Source organism: Camelus bactrianus, chromosome 19, assembly GCF_048773025.1.
Source record: "Camelus bactrianus isolate YW-2024 breed Bactrian camel chromosome 19, ASM4877302v1, whole genome shotgun sequence".
Lineage (NCBI taxonomy): Eukaryota > Metazoa > Chordata > Mammalia > Artiodactyla > Camelidae > Camelus > Camelus bactrianus.
The window spans coordinates 17,003,222-17,023,052 of NC_133557.1; the positions used below are offsets into that span (position 1 = coordinate 17,003,222).

The 19,831-nt window shown below is 37.2% G+C and overlaps 1 protein-coding gene across 1 annotated transcript in view; it reads left to right on the forward strand.

Annotated features, from left to right (window-relative positions):
• Window positions 1–19,831, forward strand: part of TOP1 (DNA topoisomerase I) — an 80,015-nt gene that overhangs the window by 46,047 nt on the left and 14,137 nt on the right. The window contains exons 8-13 of the mRNA XM_010958741.3: window positions 2,143–2,255; window positions 8,756–8,871; window positions 12,152–12,273; window positions 13,205–13,327; window positions 14,795–14,982; window positions 15,245–15,389. Coding sequence (XP_010957043.2) covers window positions 2,143–2,255; window positions 8,756–8,871; window positions 12,152–12,273; window positions 13,205–13,327; window positions 14,795–14,982; window positions 15,245–15,389 — 807 coding nt within the window. The remainder of the gene's footprint in view (window positions 1–2,142; window positions 2,256–8,755; window positions 8,872–12,151; window positions 12,274–13,204; window positions 13,328–14,794; window positions 14,983–15,244; window positions 15,390–19,831) is intronic.

Below are 19,831 nucleotides of genomic sequence, written 5' to 3' on the forward strand. Positions count from 1 at the left end.
CCCTTAGAGATAAATCCTGCTACTAACATCTCCATTATACACATGCAGAAACTGAGGAGTGGAGAGGTTGACTCATTTGCCCGAGGTCACGTAGGTAATAAGAGATAAAGCTGGGGTTTGATCCCATGTGGTTTGATTCTGGAGCCAGCACACTAGCTGCCATATTACCCTGCCTCCTGTGGGACTCTGCTGATCCTTTAACTCCACGAAGGAAGAAGAAAAGTCTTTAATGAAATCATGCAAAGAATATGAATGAGTAGGTGAGCCGCAGATGATCAGGCCCTTGATTTAGGGAATTGTAGTTTTTCTGACAACTAGCCTGTTCTTGGCAGAAGTTCAAGTTTATGAGAGTCAATTCAAGGGGTTGAGAGTAAAATGTTGAATACTGAGTATGATAGTCACTCCACTTTAACATACATTATCAGTACAGACTAGTTTATAAAGAAATACAAAACTTGAGCTCTTCGTGCCTTCTCTGTCACCTTTATGCTTATGTTGCAGTTATGTAAAAATAACACCTTTCTCTGAGTTTGGAGGAGGTTAGTAATAACTGTTAAAAACCATTTGGGAAAAAGAATGGTTGACTTCATTTATTTAATTGTTCTATTTAACAGCCCTCTCCCTACAGGGGGAGGGGGAAAAATGCAGGCTGAAAGACTGAGTTAATACCCAGTCTTATGGTGATAGGGACCCCAGATGGCAAGATCAGTCATTAAACCTCACTTGCTGGCTATGTTTTTTCCCATTTCTGGGAATTGTTCTAAAGTCTCTCAGTAACTGATAATCCCATTTTGGGGCTTGAAAACATACAACGTAGCCAGTAGTTTCCTGATGGGACCATCTGCATGCCTGTTCAGAATCTGTTCAGAGAGTGTCTTAACTGAAAAACATTTCCTTTTTATGTGATGTGTTTCAGCCTAAACAGTAAACATTATCTGAATGAATGTGATCCTCTAGTTCTTTCTTCTCCCAGACACTCTTACACATTTATATTTTCCATTACTATTTAAAAATACTTGTGGCATTGTAGTCTTTCCCTTTCCTTCTACACCAAAGGCCATTTGCTTTAAGACCCTGAGTTTATCTTGATTGCCATCCTATCATGTCCTAGTGTTTATGTATTTCAGTCATTCCTATGAGTCACATTCAATTATTTTTCGGGTAAACTTGGGCTCTCATTATGGTCAATAGCAGCTTTTTGACTTCGAGCAAGTGACAAAACCTGTTTCAGAGTTTCCTTGATTATAACTGGAAGAGGCCAAACCAAACTGTCTATAAAATTCTTTCAAGTTCTGCCATTCTGTAAGTGATTTTAAAATAACTCAAAACTACCTTTCATAGCTATATAAAACTTGCTGAACAGAGGCTTAAGTTATCTCGAATAGTTAGGACAAAGGAAAATATTCAGAAGAGTTTAGATTCTGTTGAGCACCCCACCTATGGAATAGCACATTTTTATCTGGATATGTGTGTGTTTTGAAGTTTTATCTCCTGTGTTGGTGAATTATACTTGTTTATGTTCGATCTTCTTTTTCGGTGCCACTGTGACAGCTCATGTAGGGTCGCAGTTCAAAAGAACCATAAAGAAATACCATCCTAGAAATTGGTAATTGTTGTAGGACTTTCCAAATACTTGCTTCTTGCTTCGTAATTTTGTGTATGCAAACAGCAGTGATAAAGTATTTCCCACTAGACTCAATCAGGAATTTTCCTCTCAAATTGTATATTAAGTATTTAATATAAAAAGTCTCCTATACCCATTATTTGATAGTATTAGAAGAGGTTTAAAGATGAGTAGATTTTAAAGTAAGTGAGGATGATGTACTGGGATTACTCTCTATAGTAGTGCTTTCCCAACTCCCCTGAGGCTAAAAAAGTACAGTTTCCCAGACTCTTCCTCTGCAGAGTGAGTGTTTTAACTTCTCCAGTAATCATGTATCAGGACATTTTAGGAAATACTGCCCTAGAGAAAAGTGCCAGTAAATTTTTATTCATCTATCAGATTGAGAGTTTTGGACTTAAGAACCTCTCCAGTTCTAATATTCTATAATTCCAATTTTTCTTCTTAATGCCCCCACAAAACTATTCCTAGAAATGTGATTGGTCCTTATGTAAGTGTTTTCTCCCCGTGTTTCTTTGTAGGATGGTAAATTGAAAAAACCCAAGAATAAGGATAAAGATAAAGATAAAAAAGTTCCAGAGCCAGATAGCAAGAAAAAGAAGCCGAAGAAAGAAGAGGAACAGAAGTGGAAATGGTAACATCTCAGCGCTGGGTTAAAATTTCAGCTCTTTGATTCTACAGCCTAATTAAATAAGAATGTTGAGTTTTTAAAATTAATAGCCTGATGTTTGAGGGAAGAGGGAAGTACTTAAAAGAATCTCTCTAGAATAGCATTCTAAAGTAAGTTTTCGAGGTCCTGGTGAGAGCATTAACTAGCTCTCATCCTATTGGATCTCAAAACTAGATCCCACCCTACTGAACAGAATAAACTACAGAAGTCCTCTATATGAATGAAAATTTAGCATATGAAGAAAGTTGCATTTAAAATGATAGGGAAAAGGTGGATTATTTTATAAATCATGTTGGGAAAATTGCCTATTAAAAAAATAACCTCCACAAGAAACGGGTGAATATTTTTATAATTGTAGAATAATGAAGAGCTTTTGAAGCAAGGCATATAACCGGAGCCATAAGGAAAAGATTTATAAATTTGATACATCAAAATTAAAATCTTCTATATGGCAAATAAAGAAACTCATGCCATTAAAAAAAAATTCTAAGGGAAACCAAAGTGCAGAGGGCTAAAATTTCTAAGATGAAAAAAGGTCTTTTAAAACAATGAAAGGAACAGTCTGATAGAAAAGTGAAAAAAGGCAATTAATGAAAATAAACGATTAGTAAATATCTTAAAAGATGGTCATCCTCACAAGCAACAAAGAAAGATGCAAAGAAAAATAATAAATGAGACTTCTTTTTGTTTAATGTCTCTCAAATTAGGAAAGCTTATCTAGGGTTGTAAATGTGAGAAAACAGGCGTTCTTCCCTGTGGGGATTGAGGATCCAGTCTTTAATGGAGGATAATTTAGCAATTGCAGGTTACTTTTTGATATTAGAGTTTTTAAATAAATGTATTTTTTAACACCTTTATTGTGGTATGGTTCCTATACAGTAAACACTACATATTTCAAATGTACAATTTGATGAATTTTGATAGATGTATATACCAGTGAAACCACTACCACAATCAAAATAGCTAACACGTCTATCAGTCCCCAAGAGATGCAATTTTCGAATTCCCAATTTATCCCTTCCCATCCCCTCTACCCCCTGGTAACCATAAGTTTGTTCTCTATGTCTGTCAGTCTGTTTCTGTTTTGTAGATAAGTTCATTTGTGTCCTTTTTTAGATTCCACATATAAGCGATATCATATGGCATTTTTCTTTCTCTTTCTGGCCTACTTCACTTAGAATGACACTCTCTAAGTCCATCCATGTTGCTGCAAATGGTGTTATTTTATTCTTTTTATGGCTGAGTAGTATTCCATTGTATATGTATACCACATCTTCTTTATCCAGTCATCTGTCAATGGACATTTAAGTTGTTTCCATGTCTTGGCTATTGTAAATAGTGCTGCTGTGAACACTGGGGTGCATGTGTGTTTTTGAATTATATTTTTCCCTGGATATATGCTCAGGAGTGGAATTGCTGAATCATTTGGTAAGTCTATTTTTAGTTTTTTAAGGAATCTCCATGCTGTCCTCCATAGTAGCTGCACCAATTTACATTCCCACCAAACAGTGTAGGAAGGTTCCTTTTTCTCCACACCCTCTCTAGCACTTACCATTTGTAGACTTTTAAATGATGGCCATTCTGACTGGTATGAAGTGGTATCTCGTTGTAGTTTTGATTTGCATTTCTCTAACAATTGATATTGAGCATCTTAACATGTATTTTTAATAATGATTTTTCTTAAAACTTTGTATTATTTAGCTGCTGCATCAGTAATACATGATTTGTATTTATGTTGAAGAAATTCAAATGATTTAGAGGTATGTGAGTTAGAAAAAAATGACAGTTCCCTTTCCTTCTTTCTCCCATTCCCATTTTTCTTTTCCAGTTGTGAGGTACCACTGTTTGTAGTTTGGTGTGTAGAATTCCAGACCCATTGGTATACATTTACCCTATAGCTTTTATAATTTAGAACAATAATCTCTCCAGCACCTCTGAGGAAACATCAGTGATCAGGGCGGTGGCTACATGGAGCTGAGCTACAGCAGCAGAAACATTCAGCGTAGCTATGTGGTTGGCATTGTTGGTGTAGACATGCCTGGAGTTAAAAGAAAAGTGTTGAGAAAGAGAAATACAGAGCAAAGGAATCCTAGGCCCTTCCAGGGGTCAGAGTAAGAAAACAAAAGAACATTTATTTTTATTCATATTTATTTTTTTCTTTGAAACTAATCCGAGTTTTTAGTGATAGAATATTGAAAGGTTTTTATCACCTTAAATAAAAAAATTTTTTTAAGACAGAATGAAATGATTGTATAAATCAGGGGGCATTATTGGAAGTGGTGAGTTAGTAATTCATTAGTCTTGTTATTTCCCTCAGGGTTCTGCGGTGGGTGTGCAGTAAGTGTGTGTTGATTGTTGAATGAACCAGTTCGTGTCTTTGTCATCACAAGCTCCCTGCTCTCTTCCCCCTTCCTTTGGCATCTTGGCTCTTGTTGGGCTTGGGAGCAGATGTACTCTTTTTCTGATCCAGCCTTGTGTGTCTGGGTGTGGAATTAGGTACGCTTGAAGGGTCTAACAGCCTAATTTGGCTTTTTTGTTTGAAATTCTTGTCAGTGTTGCCACACATTAATTATGAGAGACCATGATTTAATGGCTTTTATTCTTGTTTTGGTTTAAGTTAGTCTTAAAATGACAGAACAGGAATGATTGGCCTCTTAACCAATTACTTGTCCTTTCCTTCTATCACTATAAGCTGCCTGTTAGATGCTGAAGTCAGTGGTGCAGTCCTCAGTGATTGTCCCTGACAGGCTACTTGGGGAGTTTGAATGGCAGATACTCTAATTTTTAATGTTCTCACTAAAGGAGAATTACACAGTTTGCCAGGTTGGCAAATGTGCACATCTTTTGCTTCCCCCAAAGTCTGTAGATTTGTTCATCCTGCCAAAAAGAAAGTAACTTTGAGCCTTTTCTCTCCCTCTTTGGTAATTGTGGGGATGGGAGAATGGTTGGGATCCCTGTGGATTTCCTTACCATGTCATATTTTCTTCATATATGAAGAAGGTTTCATATATATATAGCTTAATTCATAGAAACAAGTGGTGTTACAGGTGGTGGCAGTGTGCTCAGGCTCATCCATAAAAACCTATTTAGCCCAAATTGCCCTTATTTTTAATGTGACCCATTGTAGCTGTATAGGGATTCAGCTGTGCTTTAAGTACACTTGTGTTGGGGCTGACCTGTTGGAACTAAGTCCCATGTTTACACTAAATAGATGATTTTTCGTGAAAAGACTTAGAAATTGGGGAGTTTGTTGCTGGTGTTGGGTGAGATTAAGTACATGTTTTTCTTAATTTTCCTGGTCAGACGTTAATGGGGGCCTAAAAGGCCAACACTGTTGTTTTTTATTTGTGTAGTAGTAGTTGTTGATCCAGTGATACCAGCCTGTTGGAGGATATATTCTTTCTGTTTAAACTAAGGATTTAGTATTGAGTGAGTCTCTCAATTTGCTTAAACAGTAAAGAAGTTACTGGGAGTCCTCAGTATGAACATGATGGAATAGAAGAAATTATAAAAAGCTTGGAATTTTAGTTAAAGAAGCAGTGGAGTTGATGAGAAGAATGGAACCAAGTCCTAGGGCAAAGGAAAACATGACATTCTGGATTCTCACATAGTTATTCTGTGACTGCTATTGATAGGCTTTTTGTAATTGCTCTTACATACATGCACACATGCACAACATATGCTCATACATATGCATTTTCTCCAATTTGGAGAGTACCAGATTCTGTGGGTGGAGTGGTTTCTGCATCCAGGCCTTTCTGTGTTAACATCTAGTTGAATGATCCTACCAGTTTCCTATCTGCAAAGTGGTAGTGGTAGGTTGATTATAGAGGATCCTTAATGTTTTTTCCAGGTCTAAGATTTTATTAAATCTTGACTTTGAGAGTTTTTTGAAAAATTATTTTTAACAGTGGTAAAATACAAAAACATACAATTTACCATCTTAACCATTTTTCAAGTGTGCAGTTAAGTGGCATTAAGAACATTCACATTTTTGTGCAGTGATTCCCCACCACCATCCATCTCCAGAACTCTCTTCTTCTTACCAAACTGAAAATTCTGTTAAATATGTTTCCTTCATCCTCCTTTTCCCCTTGCCAACCACCATTCTGCTTTCTGTCTCTGTGATTTTGATTACTGTAGGCCCTTCGTATAAGTGGAATTGTGCAATATCTGACCTTTTGTAACTGGATTATTTCACTTAACAAAGTGTCTTTGAGATTCATCCATGTTATAGCCAGAATTTCCTTACTTTTTAAGGATGAATAATAATCCATTGTATGTATGGACCACATTTTGTTTATCCATTCATCTGTTGGTGAATACTTGATTGTTTCTACCTTTTGGCAGTTGTGAATAGAGCTGCTACGAACATTTGTGTACAAATATTTGTTTGAATACCTGCTTTCAGTCCTCGAGTATATTCCCAGAAGTGAAATAAACTAGATCAAATGGTAATTCTATGTTTAACTTTTGGAAGAACTGCCATATTGTTTTCCACAGCTGCACCCGCTTACGTTCCCATCAGCAGTGCACAAAAGTTATAATTTCTTCATATCCTCGTCAACACTTGTTATTTATGGTTTGTTTTTGTTTTTAATAGTTGTCCTAATGGGTATGAGTAGTATCTCATGGTTTTGATTTATATTTTCCTAGTGATTGGTGATGTTGAGCATTTTTTCAGATGTTTACTGGCCGTCTATAATCTTTGGAGAAATGTCTATTCAAGTTCTTTGCCTATTTTTTAATTGGGTGGGTTTGTTTTTTGTTGAGTTGTAGTTCTTTATATAGTCTAGATAATTAACTCCTTATCAAATATATGCTTAGTGAATATTTTCTCTCATTCCTTAGGTTGCCTTTTCACTCTGCTGATTATGTCCTTTGATGCATAGTTTTTAATCTAATAGTCTAGTTTATCTAATTTTTCTCTTGTTGCCTCTGCTTTTAGTGTCATATCTAAGAAATTATTTCTGAATCCGGTGTCATGAAACTTTTGCATTATGTTTTCTTCTAAGAGTTTTGTAGTTTTAGCTCTTACATTTGGGTCTTTGATACATTTTGAGTTTATTTTTGTATAGAGTGTAAGGTAAAGGCCCAATTTCATCCTCTTGCATGTGAATATCCAGTTTCCCCAACACCATTTGTTAAAAAGATTCCTTTCTCCACTGAACGGTCTTGGCACCCTTGTCAAAAATGATTTGACCGTATATGTTGATTTTGGTTTTATAGTAATGCTATTGTTACAGCATAGTTTTGATACATGTAATTTTTATTTGATGTTTCTGGATTTCAGAATATTGGAGTTGGGAAATGGTGGGAAGTAATAGACTATGCATAATTGACCTTCAGAATAATTCTGTAGGTCTGTAGGGCTTTTCATTTTAAGACAGAAATAGTGAATATTAAAATCTGTGACTCTTTTAAGTATTCTATCTATAAGACAACTGACTGACTCTTTAAAAAACAGAATGGTGTTGGTGATGGTGAGAAGATCGGTCTAATTCTAGAGAAAGAAAGATTTAGACATAACCCATTGCAATGTGTGGTCCTTAATTGTATCCTAGACTATAAAACACACTTTGGATATAATTGGAATTATTAAATATGGTCTGGATATTAGAATGATACTAGGGAACTATTACTTTTGTTACATGTGATAATATTATTGTAGCTATATGAGAAAATATCCTTATTTTTATAGAGATGTTTGCTAAAATATTTAAAGGTCGATATTATATCTGTAATTTGCTTGAAATGGTTCAGAAAAAAAAGGAAACTTAGCATAACACTAACAATTGTACATAGGTGATGAGTATATGGTATTCTACGTCTTACTCTCTGATTTTCTGTATGTTTGATCGTTTTTTAAATAAAAAGTTTTTTAAAAAGTTGTTTCCACTGCGCTTTACATTCACTTGTCAGTGTCTCCTAGATTGCTCTAAATTACCTGTAACTACCTTAAACTCAATATACCCCAACTCAACTATTATTTTCCAGTGTTCTGTTCCATTATGTACTTTCTCAGAAGATTGTTTTCCCCTGTACCTTCACCTGGCATCTCCATTCCCAAGAGGCCTTTTCCTGTGTATCATCAGCATAAATAATACCTCTGTCATGTACACCATTGTGGTTTACTATTACACTGTTGTGATAACAAAAAGCTGTTTTTATTTTCATCCTGATTCGTTGCTGAGTAATGATCTCATGTACCCATTATCTTTGAACTAAACTGCTGAAATGTATTTTCCTCCACTCACCTGAGTATTCCATCTTACTTATTGTGAGTATTGGCTTTTTCAAAGTGAAAGATACTGATTATTTTGACCCAGGCCTTGAATGTGGGGCCCAGAGTCATTCCAGATCACCAGTCAATTGAGCTGATAATTATTTTGACATTTAATAGATGATAATCTTTATATTAGGTGAAGTGATCACTCAGTGAGATTGTACTTTGTCTTTGAAAGGTGGGAAGAAGAGCGCTATCCTGAAGGCATCAAGTGGAAATTCCTAGAACATAAAGGTCCTGTATTTGCTCCACCATATGAACCTCTTCCAGAGAGTGTCAAGTTTTACTATGATGGTGAGTTCCAAGGTTGTCCAATTCCTGGCCAAGGAAAGAGTTTGATTCTATTTAGGAATAGAAAGTGAGGAAGGATCTTATGCAGAATATTCTTTTTTGTGTACTTCATTTTGGTTTTTTGTTACCATGTAGTTTGAGGGAAGGGTAATCAGGTGTTTACTTAAAGGCCTGTTTGGTGCAGAAAAAGTGCTATGAAAAAGAGGCTATTAATTTCTTATCTACATGGTCTCCAAAAGGTCCATCTGCATAGCTCACAGCACTTGGACCACAAGCTAAATGTTTTTATCTGAACTTTTATTTCTAAAGCTACTATTAAAACAGCCTTACCTGAATGGTAGTATTTTATTTTAGTGATACAATGCTAGCTGACAAGCTGCTCATCACTAGAAATAGTATTTAGTACTCAGTTGAGGGTTAATTAGTCTACCCTCAACCTCTAGTTGGAGCTGGTAGGTGTCTATCACTCACTCTACATAGCACAACACTATGCCTTTGCCCTTTGTGCAGTCAAGTCGGAATAACTGCTTTGAAAAGATGTCCTGCCTAGTTCTCTTAGAACCCTCAGAATTTTCTATTAACTGTCATTGGTATTTCTGTCCTTGGGTTGAAAAATTTGAGAGTAGTCTTTGATGCTCCCTTGTTGGCAGTGTAGCAGTGTGCAGAAAGTAATGTGCTACTGATTTCCCTCATTGCAAGAGTTCTCTCCAGAAATGGCTAGAGTGTTGTTCCTCAAACCCTTATTTGCTTTAGATCCACCAGGTGGATCTGGGCCCTTTTAGTAGGTGTAGAATGGTATTGAGTGCTTCTGAACCAAGTGGTTTACTGAACAAACTTTGAGAAGCACATGGCAGGAGAAATGCTGAAAATGCTGTCCACCAGCAGTGGCCTCAGGTCATGGATGCTTATAGGTCAAGGGTGGTAGTTTATACGAAAAGGCTGGGTCTTGCTAGTGAGAGATACATCAGACTTGGCAAGCTGGAATTCATTTTTTAAAAATTGTATTTATTCAGTGTGCCTGTCTGTATACAGACACCCAAGACCCAGCAGTGGACAATATTGACAAATCCCTGATCTCATGGTGTTTATAGTCTGTCCCTTATAGCCTTAATGACAGTTGCTTGCATCAGATAAACATTCTGACCTGTATTAACTGAAGAGCACAGGACAGAGTTCTGCAGTCAGCCCTCACAGTGGGTCATTCCTGGAAACTCTTAAATGTGACCCAAAGCCAAAACTCCAATGAAGAGAAGGAGCCTAGACAATCAAACATGCAGTTATTCTGTAACTCTAGTCTGGGTTTACCAAGAGCTTTAGAAAGCTCAACTGGTAAAGCCTCACTTTGAGGTTCAAAGTGATTGGAAGGGAAGTTAGATTATTTTCCTTAGCCTTTGGGTTTCTCTTACTTTTCAAGATAGGAAGCCAGGTTGTAAACTAGTTATCATTGGTTGCCCTGGCCCCTTCCCATATTCCTCCTCAGTCCTCCGTTACAGGAGCTCCAGCTCCAGGGCTCTCACGTTTTCTCAGTTAGTCTTCTTTCTGGGGTTTCTTTGGTTAGGTAAACTCCCACCCTGCAGTAAGTTAAGAAGTCTGACTTACTGGTCCAAATTGTTACTGTCAGTCCTGTCTACTCTCTAGGGAAGATAATTCTCAGACTCTAATAGCACCTGCCAGGAGGTCGGGCATGAGCTGGCTGAGGCAGTGAATGGCCTCTGAGAACCTCCAGTTTTCAGCTCTGACTCAGCATTTCTTCTTCCTGGAGCTCGGCCATTTCCACAAAGCACTATCATTGCCAGGAACCTTGAAGTCATCCTCCCTACCCCTCTGCTGCTAGGAGCTGTCATTTCATCTTTTTGACAGCTTATCTAAAACAGGAGATGTCAAACTTGCTTCCTCTACTGGAACAAAATTCAGTAAAATTTCCCATAAAGTCTCCTTTTTCTGTTTTTGTTTTGTTTTTAAGTACTGTTAATATTTAGTTTATACCAAATAGACCCAGGAACAGTTTACATTCTTGCTTGCCATTTTATTTTATTGTTAGTGTCTTAATGTTTTCCCTTATATTGGAAGCATGTTATAACTTAACTGGCAACGCTGGTTCAGACCTGAGGTGGGGGATTTCTGCTAAAGTGTAGGAAATCCTTGAAAGCCTGTCCTCCCCAAGTGTCATCTTTCAAAGGCACATGGGCAGTTGAGAGGGAAAGTGGCGCCACCTATTGGCCTTTTAAGTTATGGATTTCAAGCAGGTTCTGTCTACACTGAAAGTTTCAATTTTGGGCTGCAATTCCCTACATCCCTACAATCGGGGATGATAATTTCCCAACCATCATGAGATGAGATGTTCTCTGAGTTTTGGAATGAATGTATTTCTTGTTAAGTTTTAGTTTTCTACAATGAATGTGAAAATCCTTGGTACCTATGTAATCGTAAGACAGTGGAGAAACATGTGTACAATGCCAAGAACTCCTGACATCCCTGTGCTCTGGATGAGTCCTTTTTCCCTGAGAGAGGCAACCTCGTAATGCCTGTGTTCCAGAGCATCTCAGACTCCACTGTGTACACAAGCCATCTTTGGGGGTCTTGTTAAAATGCACTTTCTGATTCATTAGGTCTAGGGTGGAGTCTGAGATTCTACATTTCTACCAAACTCCCATGTGATGCCAATACTGCTGGTCTGTGAAGCAAACTTTGAGTAGCAGGGTTCTAGAGGAAGGTCTTGTTTAGCCTTTTCATATGGGATATCTGGGCTTGCCTGCTTTGAATATATATTTTTTATTCATATTCCACCCACCTAACTTTAAGAAGAAAGATGCCTATTTCTTTTCCCCACAATTCCTTTCTTCCAATCCCTGCCCTATCCTTTCCTCCCCTTCTTGAACAGAAGCTGTTTAGCTTAGCAGTGGCAGGAGTCCCTCTGAGGATTTGATTTTTAAAAACCATTGAAGAGGTGTAAAGGACCCTGCTTGCTGAAAGGAAAAGGAAGAGTGACTGGGCCTCCCCCAGGTCATCCCTGTTCTGAGCAGGCTCCTGGGAACAATTTACTGGCATAGTCTCCAGAGAATGACCCAGGTAAATATCTGATAAAGAGAAGGAGAATTCATACAAGTAGATAAAAATCAGTATACTGTCTTTGTTGTTGTTGTTACTGTGTGTCACCAGACCTTTATATATATTCCTTGGGAAGGTAAACCATTATTACAGCAGCCGTCTCCAGAGCCGCAGTGTTTACACTCAGAACATGAATACTCCACACCTTATTTTTTGGAACTACTTTTTTCTCTAGGTAAAGTCATGAAGCTGAGCCCCAAAGCAGAAGAAGTAGCTACATTCTTTGCAAAAATGCTCGACCATGAATATACTACTAAGGAAATATTTAGGAAAAATTTCTTTAAAGACTGGAGAAAGGTATTGTAGCCTATGTATTAATATCCTAGCATCTTGCAAAAATAATGATCAAACTACTAAGTAATAAGCTATAATTTTATCCCCAAAAAATCCCTGATGTAAAACTTGAGTTTTATGAATTTTGTTGTATTAAAGTGGTTTTTTTTTTTTTTCCTGTTCATTTACTATATTATACAGGGTTTCTATCCAACAAGAATACCTACGTTTCTTTCCTCCTAGCTCTCATAGGGCTGTAAGGGGCTGTTTATCAGATCAGGCCAAACAGAAAAACTTAGCTCCAGTTGCACAAAAGGAAGTTTTTCTCTGCAGGACTGCTTGCTCTCTGTCATTGCAAAGAAAGATAGATAGGTTAGTGTTGTCCCATTCCCTCTTAATTCTTGCTCACTAGCTTTGGGTACTTTCTGCTCTTAAAACCACATATCCTATGTCTACCTAGGTAATTTTAAACAATTTCATTATTCTCAATTTGAATAACGTGAACAGAAGCCTAAGCTGAAGTTTACCTTCTGAATAGCCCTGGAAGTCAGATTTAATAAATGAATAGAGCAGGGATAGTGTTTCTAAGAGAGAATGAATAGGGGACTATTTCTCTCATTATTAAAATGAATGATATATATTCATGTGTCTCCAGCTGGGACATTCATATGCTTAAGGGACTGTGGCAATATGCCAAGGAGTCTAAGAAACTACGTAAGAGTTTCCTTTTTCAATGAGGTCATTTGACGTGCTTTTCTATCAAATATATATTTTTATGATAGAACGAAGTAGTAAAATTGTCTCTCTCTTTTTTTTTTCCTCCACCCAAAACTCACTCAATTTAGATTGACTGCCTCTCCAGATACCTTTTGACTGAAAGTGTGATCCTTTGCTATAATTGCAAAGAAACCTGAGGTCTTATCAGTTCTTCTTTCTTCCCTTTTCTTTTAACTAGGAAATGACCAATGAAGAGAAGAATATTATTACCAACCTAAGCAAATGTGATTTTACCCAGATGAGCCAGTATTTCAAATCCCAGTCAGAAGCTCGGAAACAGATGAGCAAGGAAGAGAAACAGGTACTGCAGAATTTCTTAAACCTTGGAAGAATTTGGGGATTGTGATTAGTTTATCTAATTTTCTTCTTGGTTCTTACAGAACAGTTTGACTTCAGTAATTTCACATGGCTCTATAACACCTTTGGGATTCCCAGCCTAGTAAAGTTTAAATTTTCTTAAGGGTTTTATGTAGACTGAAAGTTATGAATAAAGGACAATGTTTAATGGCTCAGTATAAGAACTCTAGTGTTCTCCTGACTAGAAACCAGCCAGTAGCTCCAATAATACAATATTTAAGGATGGGCAGATCTGACCCACAGTGGCTCCTGGATATTAGTGATTTAAGACAGATAAAATAATATTGGCCATGTACACTCAACACACACACTCACCACCTGCTCCCTACCGCACCCCCCGATCTTTGATCTCTCTTACTCTGGAATCTAGCCACACTTACCAGTCTTCATCTTCTGGTTTTGGCCAGCCTCATTCCTGAAGGATCTTTCTAGTATCCAGCTGGGATGTCACTTTTTCCTAGAGTAGTGGTAGGCAGGCTATAGGCTGTTTATTTTTATAAGAATGTGTAATTGGAACTCAGCTACATCTACTTGTTTACGTATTACCTGTGGCTGCTTTCATGCGACAGTGGCAAAGTTGAGTAATTGCAGCAGAGGCTGTGTGGCCCTCAAGCCTAAAAGATTTTCTATCTAGAAAAAGTTTGCCATCCCTTGATCTAGAGGAGTCCAGGCTGGAGTTAGGTTATTAGTATTATTATTTTAAATCAGAGGTCCAGAAGTTAAGGATTTTAAGGAATTCTTTGCAATTCAAAGCTTTATATTTTCAACGTAGTAAACTTGTGTGTTTGTATAATTTAAGCCATTGTCTTTATATAACTCTTTTACCATAGAATCATCAGAATCTTACCTGCATCAGACTTTTCAGTCTCAGCTTAGTCTTCTCCCCAGTATTCCAAATTAGTGAAATTAGGTTTATTTTTCACTTCAGGGTTTTTCAAATTAAAAACCGCTTTAGGGAAGTTTTTGTAAGTGTCACCTTGTCAGAGTCTCTGCCAGGGATACCTGTTGCCAGCAAGTTCAGGATCTGTTTCTACTCACAAGGCAGCAGGACTTAGTTCAGTTGAATTGCTAAGTATAATATGAATACAGAGTCAGCAGAGGGTACGGAGGCTCCATATCCTCCCTTATTGGAGCAAGGATCACAAAGTATAAAATACATATACCCATGTGCTGGGGGAGAATCCATAATAGGTTTGTTTGCACTTGAAAACTTACATGAAATGCTTTTCACATGGGGGAATTTTATTGTATTTAAGTTTAAAAATCTCTTAGGCTTTCCTTTATTTGAATTAGTTTCTTGTAATTTTTAGACTTCTCTCTACCTTGACATGTTCTCACACAAGAGCTAAGAATGTATGAGTTGAGAATGGTGGTTTGACTCTCTTTTGTGTATTTCCTTGCTATCTTCCAGAAAATCAAAGAGGAGAATGAAAAATTACTGAAAGAATATGGCTTCTGTATTATGGATAACCACAAAGAGAGGATTGCCAACTTCAAGATAGAACCTCCTGGGCTTTTCCGTGGCCGTGGCAACCATCCCAAAATGGGCATGCTCAAGAGACGGATAATGCCTGAAGATATAATCATCAACTGTAGCAAGTGAGCACAGTTCATCCTTCGGCGAGAAATGGAGTGGCGGGCTTCTTTGTTCTTGGTAGTTGGGAATTTCCCCCATGTTACAGAGGACTGTTTGGGAGCTGCCCAGTGTTTCTATGTTTAGACCTCCAAGTGTTTATCATATATTGGCTGGTCAGGAGGAAACTTGGAAATACATGCTCAGCAGATTTATCCACTTCAGGTCATAAAAGGTGAAATTGTTCCTCATGTCTCATTTCACTGCTCTCCTGCTTTATTTCCACAGAGATGCCAAGGTTCCTTCTCCTCCTCCAGGACATAAATGGAAAGAGGTCCGACATGACAACAAGGTTACTTGGCTAGTCTCCTGGACAGAGAACATCCAAGGTTCCATTAAGTACATCATGCTGAACCCTAGCTCACGAATCAAGGTAAGTGGAAGCTAAGAGTTGCATCAGTTAGTGGGGCTGATAATCTTTCTTTTTGTTGTAATGTAATGTTCTCAGCCTTGAGAATCACTTGGACAAAGGAAAAACCCTCCCCAGAAAAAGAAGGCAAGTACTTTCATGGTTAGCATTATCTGGTGATCTCCCAAAGATACATCTATTTTCTGCATCACATTGTAATCTTATTCATTTATTAATTCACAAATGTTTACTGAAATTCCAATATGAGCCTGACATTGTGTGTGCATGGTGCTAGGAATTGTGTTGGTAAACAAGATGGACACAGTCCCTGCCTTCACATTGCTTACCATCCAGTGGTCAGAATGTGGTAAATGTATGTTGACCTCTGTAGCTCTTTTGCCCTTCACCTTTCTTGGCTCTGAAGAAGGGAATGTAATTATTCTGAATCCAGAAAGAGGTTGTAAAATTTAGAGTCTTACATACTCTGTCTTCCTAAGGTTTCATCTGGGTAGATTTCACCAGGACCAAGTGGGATGATGTATGTGAAAGCATATCATAAACTATTGGGTATCCATGTGTTGCTGTTTATTGATACTATTACTGAAAGGGGAAACCTGACTTGGAAGGGCAATCAGTTCTTGTCAGCCTGCTAGGCATATCCTGCTTGGGAGAGTCTCAGGCATACTATGGAAATGTGAACAGCAACGTCAAAGAAAGATGGGCTCCACAAAAAAGTCAGGGAATTAGTTCTGTATGGAATGACCGTTTACAAGCAAGCAACTGGGACTGAAGATCTTAATCTCGGTTTATACGTTGTTAAACATTTAGTAAGATTTTAAAGCCATAACTCAAAAGGCTGTGTGTCTTTTTGAGACTAAACCTCGCATTTTCTAGCTTACAGTCTTCTGCCCTAATGAAAAGTATCCATCTATATATATTTTCTTCAATTCAAGTAGAAAATGTCACTTTTTTTTTTTTTTAAAGTTTAGAGTAAGTATAGAATCTGAACGAGAACCCCTGTGGCAAGTAAAAGTCAAGTCATTTAAAGAAACACGTTGTGTATTCCTCTCCTGAAGTATCACAGAGCTCTAGGGCTACCTAGGTAGACGAACAGTGATTTTATTTCTCAAAACACTGGTAGACTGTGGGCAATCAGGTAAGAACTCAATTGTATTAGAAAGGTAAACATTAAATGCTTTAGATAAATAGAGCAGTTATTTCCAGCAGTTACAGATTAGGAATAACTTTGTGAAGAAAGTAAGGTTACAGTTGGATCTTAGAGGTATTTCAAACAGAGAAATGTGTCATTACGGGCAGAGAGGGAGGGGTGTGAAAAGGAGTACCAAAAAGAATTATCAAGTGGTGATGGTTATACAACATTGTGAATGTGCTAAATGTTACTAATGGTAAATTTTATATTATGTGTGTTCTACCACAATTTTAAAAAAAAGTTATCAAAATAATGGATATTAGGTTACCTTTAAAGTATTTTCACGTAAGTTGATATATGATTCTCTTAACAACCACACCAGACGTGTACTAATGCCATTTTACAGATAAATAAATTTAGTCTCTGAGAGGCCAGAAAACTTGCCTAAGATCCAGTAGCTAGTAACTATTACCTTAGATCTTCAGCCCCCTGTTGCCTTCCTGTGATATCCCACTGCCAAATCATGGCCAGCATTAGATGTCATGCTAAAGCGGCTGGACTGCATTCTGCATCTGATAGAGAACCATTGACTTGGAACAGAGGAGTGTCTTGAACATGACCCCGCTTGAGCAAGATTTATAGGCATTATGTGTAATCACATCAATAAATATGAACTGTTGTAAATGCTGCAATGGGAAAGTACAGGGTACCATTTAAGAGTATACAGGGGCGCCTGATTTGGTCTGTGGGGTTCAGGGAAGGCCTTTCTGAGGAAGTGACATTTAAGATGAGACTTATACAGGATGAATAGGAGTTATCCATGGGAAGGTAGGAGAATGAGTTCCAGAAAATGGAAATAGCCTTTTGAGATCCCTGAGGTGAGAGAGCTTGGTGGTCTTGACTGAAAGAAGGTCACTGTACTTGGGGTTATAGGAGCAAGAGAGAGACAGGAGGAGGAGACTAGAGAGGGATGCAGGCCAGATCTTCAGACTCTTCCTTGAAGTTTTTTAATATTAGCTAAAATCAGTAGGAAGCCACTGGGTTTTAAAGAGGGGGTGACACCACGTTTCTGTTGTAGAAATGTGGCGTAATTGATCTTTCTGACTGCTGCTCTGTGGAGACTGTATTGGACACAAACAGGAAGTAGGGAGACCATTAGGAGGCTGTTGCAGTACTTATGGCAAGAAATGGCGATGACCTACACAAGGGGATGGCAGTGGGGGTTAGAGAAATGAACAGATGCCAAAATATATGTAGACAGTATGCTCTTCCAGGCAGGATTAGAGTTGATTGTAGGCAAGTCCCTTGAGGGTTGAAAGCCTCACTAAATACGCCAAGTGGAGTACCTTAAGGGCAGACAGGCAGCCAATTTATTCCAGACAATATCCAGATAACGCCTATGCACTGTAAGGATTTGTACGGGTTTCTGAGTGATGGTTATGGTAGTAAACCAAGAAAACCCCCCAGACATAGGCCTTGCCTAGAACCTTACCCCAGGACAGAGTGGCTCATTCCAGTCAACTGGGCTGGGATCCTGAGTCATGAAAAATGGTTAAAAGCTTGGCAGGTGGTACTGTTGAGGGAAAAGAAGTATGACTTCTTCAGCTTTCTGCTGGTCCACCTTGGCTATTTCCCACTCAATAGAACAGCGAGGTTGAGGTTTGACAGTATGTTAAATAGTTTTTTCACTGCATTGCCAGCAGGAGAAACATTCTCTTTTTGATAAAAAATAGTAAGATAGAAGCAATAGAGGTTTTATTTTTAATGAAATATTTCAAATATATAAGAATAGATATAATATAGTGAACACTCACATACCCACCATCTGGCTCTGTCAGACCTTAATACCATGTCCTATTTGTTTAGTTGCTTCATTTCTTAAAAAGTTTTTTGATAAACACAGTTAAAGCCCCCTGTGTACCATTCATCTTTTTCCTTGGAGATTACTGTAAGGAATTTAATGTTTTGACTCTTGTGTGTATTTTTGTATTTTTACATTATACTATGTCTGCATAAACAATATGAAGTATTATTTTACAAAGTTTAATTTTAAATTAGATATGTTATTGAGATCATTTCTGCACCTGTTTATTTCACACAGCTTTGGTTTTGAGATTTTATTATCTTGACACACATTTCTAATTTATCCATTTCATTTGCTACATTGTATTCTATTATGTAAAAAATGATTATTCTGTTAATGAAACATTTAGGGTTTGCAGTTTCTTTTGCTGTTATGAATAGCGCTGGAATAAAGATATTTTCCTTATGTATATGAATGAAAATTTCCCTTAAAGATTTATTTCCAAATTCTTCTCTAAAGGGCTTGAACTGGTGCACATTACTACCATCCTCCCAATATTGCGTACAGGTTTCTCTCTCTTTCATATTCTTGCTGTTTTTTTTTTTTTTTTTTAACATTGATCCTGTATATGACAACATTGCTGAACTCTAGTCTGAAAGTGTCTGTGTCTTTTGGAGTTTCTATATAGACAAATAACCTATAAATAGAGACAGAAATAACCTATAAATAGAAACATCCATAAAAACTTAAACTTTCTCTAAGCAACAGTTGTCACAGTCAATTTTGTACTAATTTCTGTACTCAGTGCCTTCTCTCTGGATTTACTTGTTGAAAATCACCCTTCACTGTTTATTTAATGAGGATCCATAGGTGGCAAATTCTCCCTTTGTTTGCTTGAACACTTCTTTATTTTAATCCTCATGATTTATTTATCTTTTCACCAATTTAAAATGTATCTTTATTATTGGTGATCTGTGGCTTCGCTATGCTCTATCCAAGTATAGATATATATGTATATTTTAAATTTTTTATTGAAGAATAGTTCATTTACAATGCTGTGTTAGTTTCTGGTGTACAGCAAAGTGATTCTTTTTCATATTCTCTTTTATTACTCAGACTTTTAATCTGAAGACTGATGCATTTTTATTCTAGAAAACTCTCAGCCATTATTCCACAGCTTCTAGGACATTCTTTTCATTTACTTCTCTATCTCTTAGGTCTTTTCTTCGTTTGGGAGGAGTTCTCTAGGAGTTAACCTCTATTCATTAATTCTCTTTTTGATTATATCCAATCTAAAGTTTATTTCAAATATTATTTTTGCTTTCAGGATTTCTAATTATTTTATTCCATATCTACCTGATTTCATTTCTGTTATTTTGTAATTTTTTGTTCTTTTTAGTGGATATGATATTTTTTTCTCTTGAACATTTTTGTCTGATTGTTCTTTAAAAGGTTACCTGAAGTGAATTCATGTACTAATTATTGTCATATACCAAATTTATACATATATGT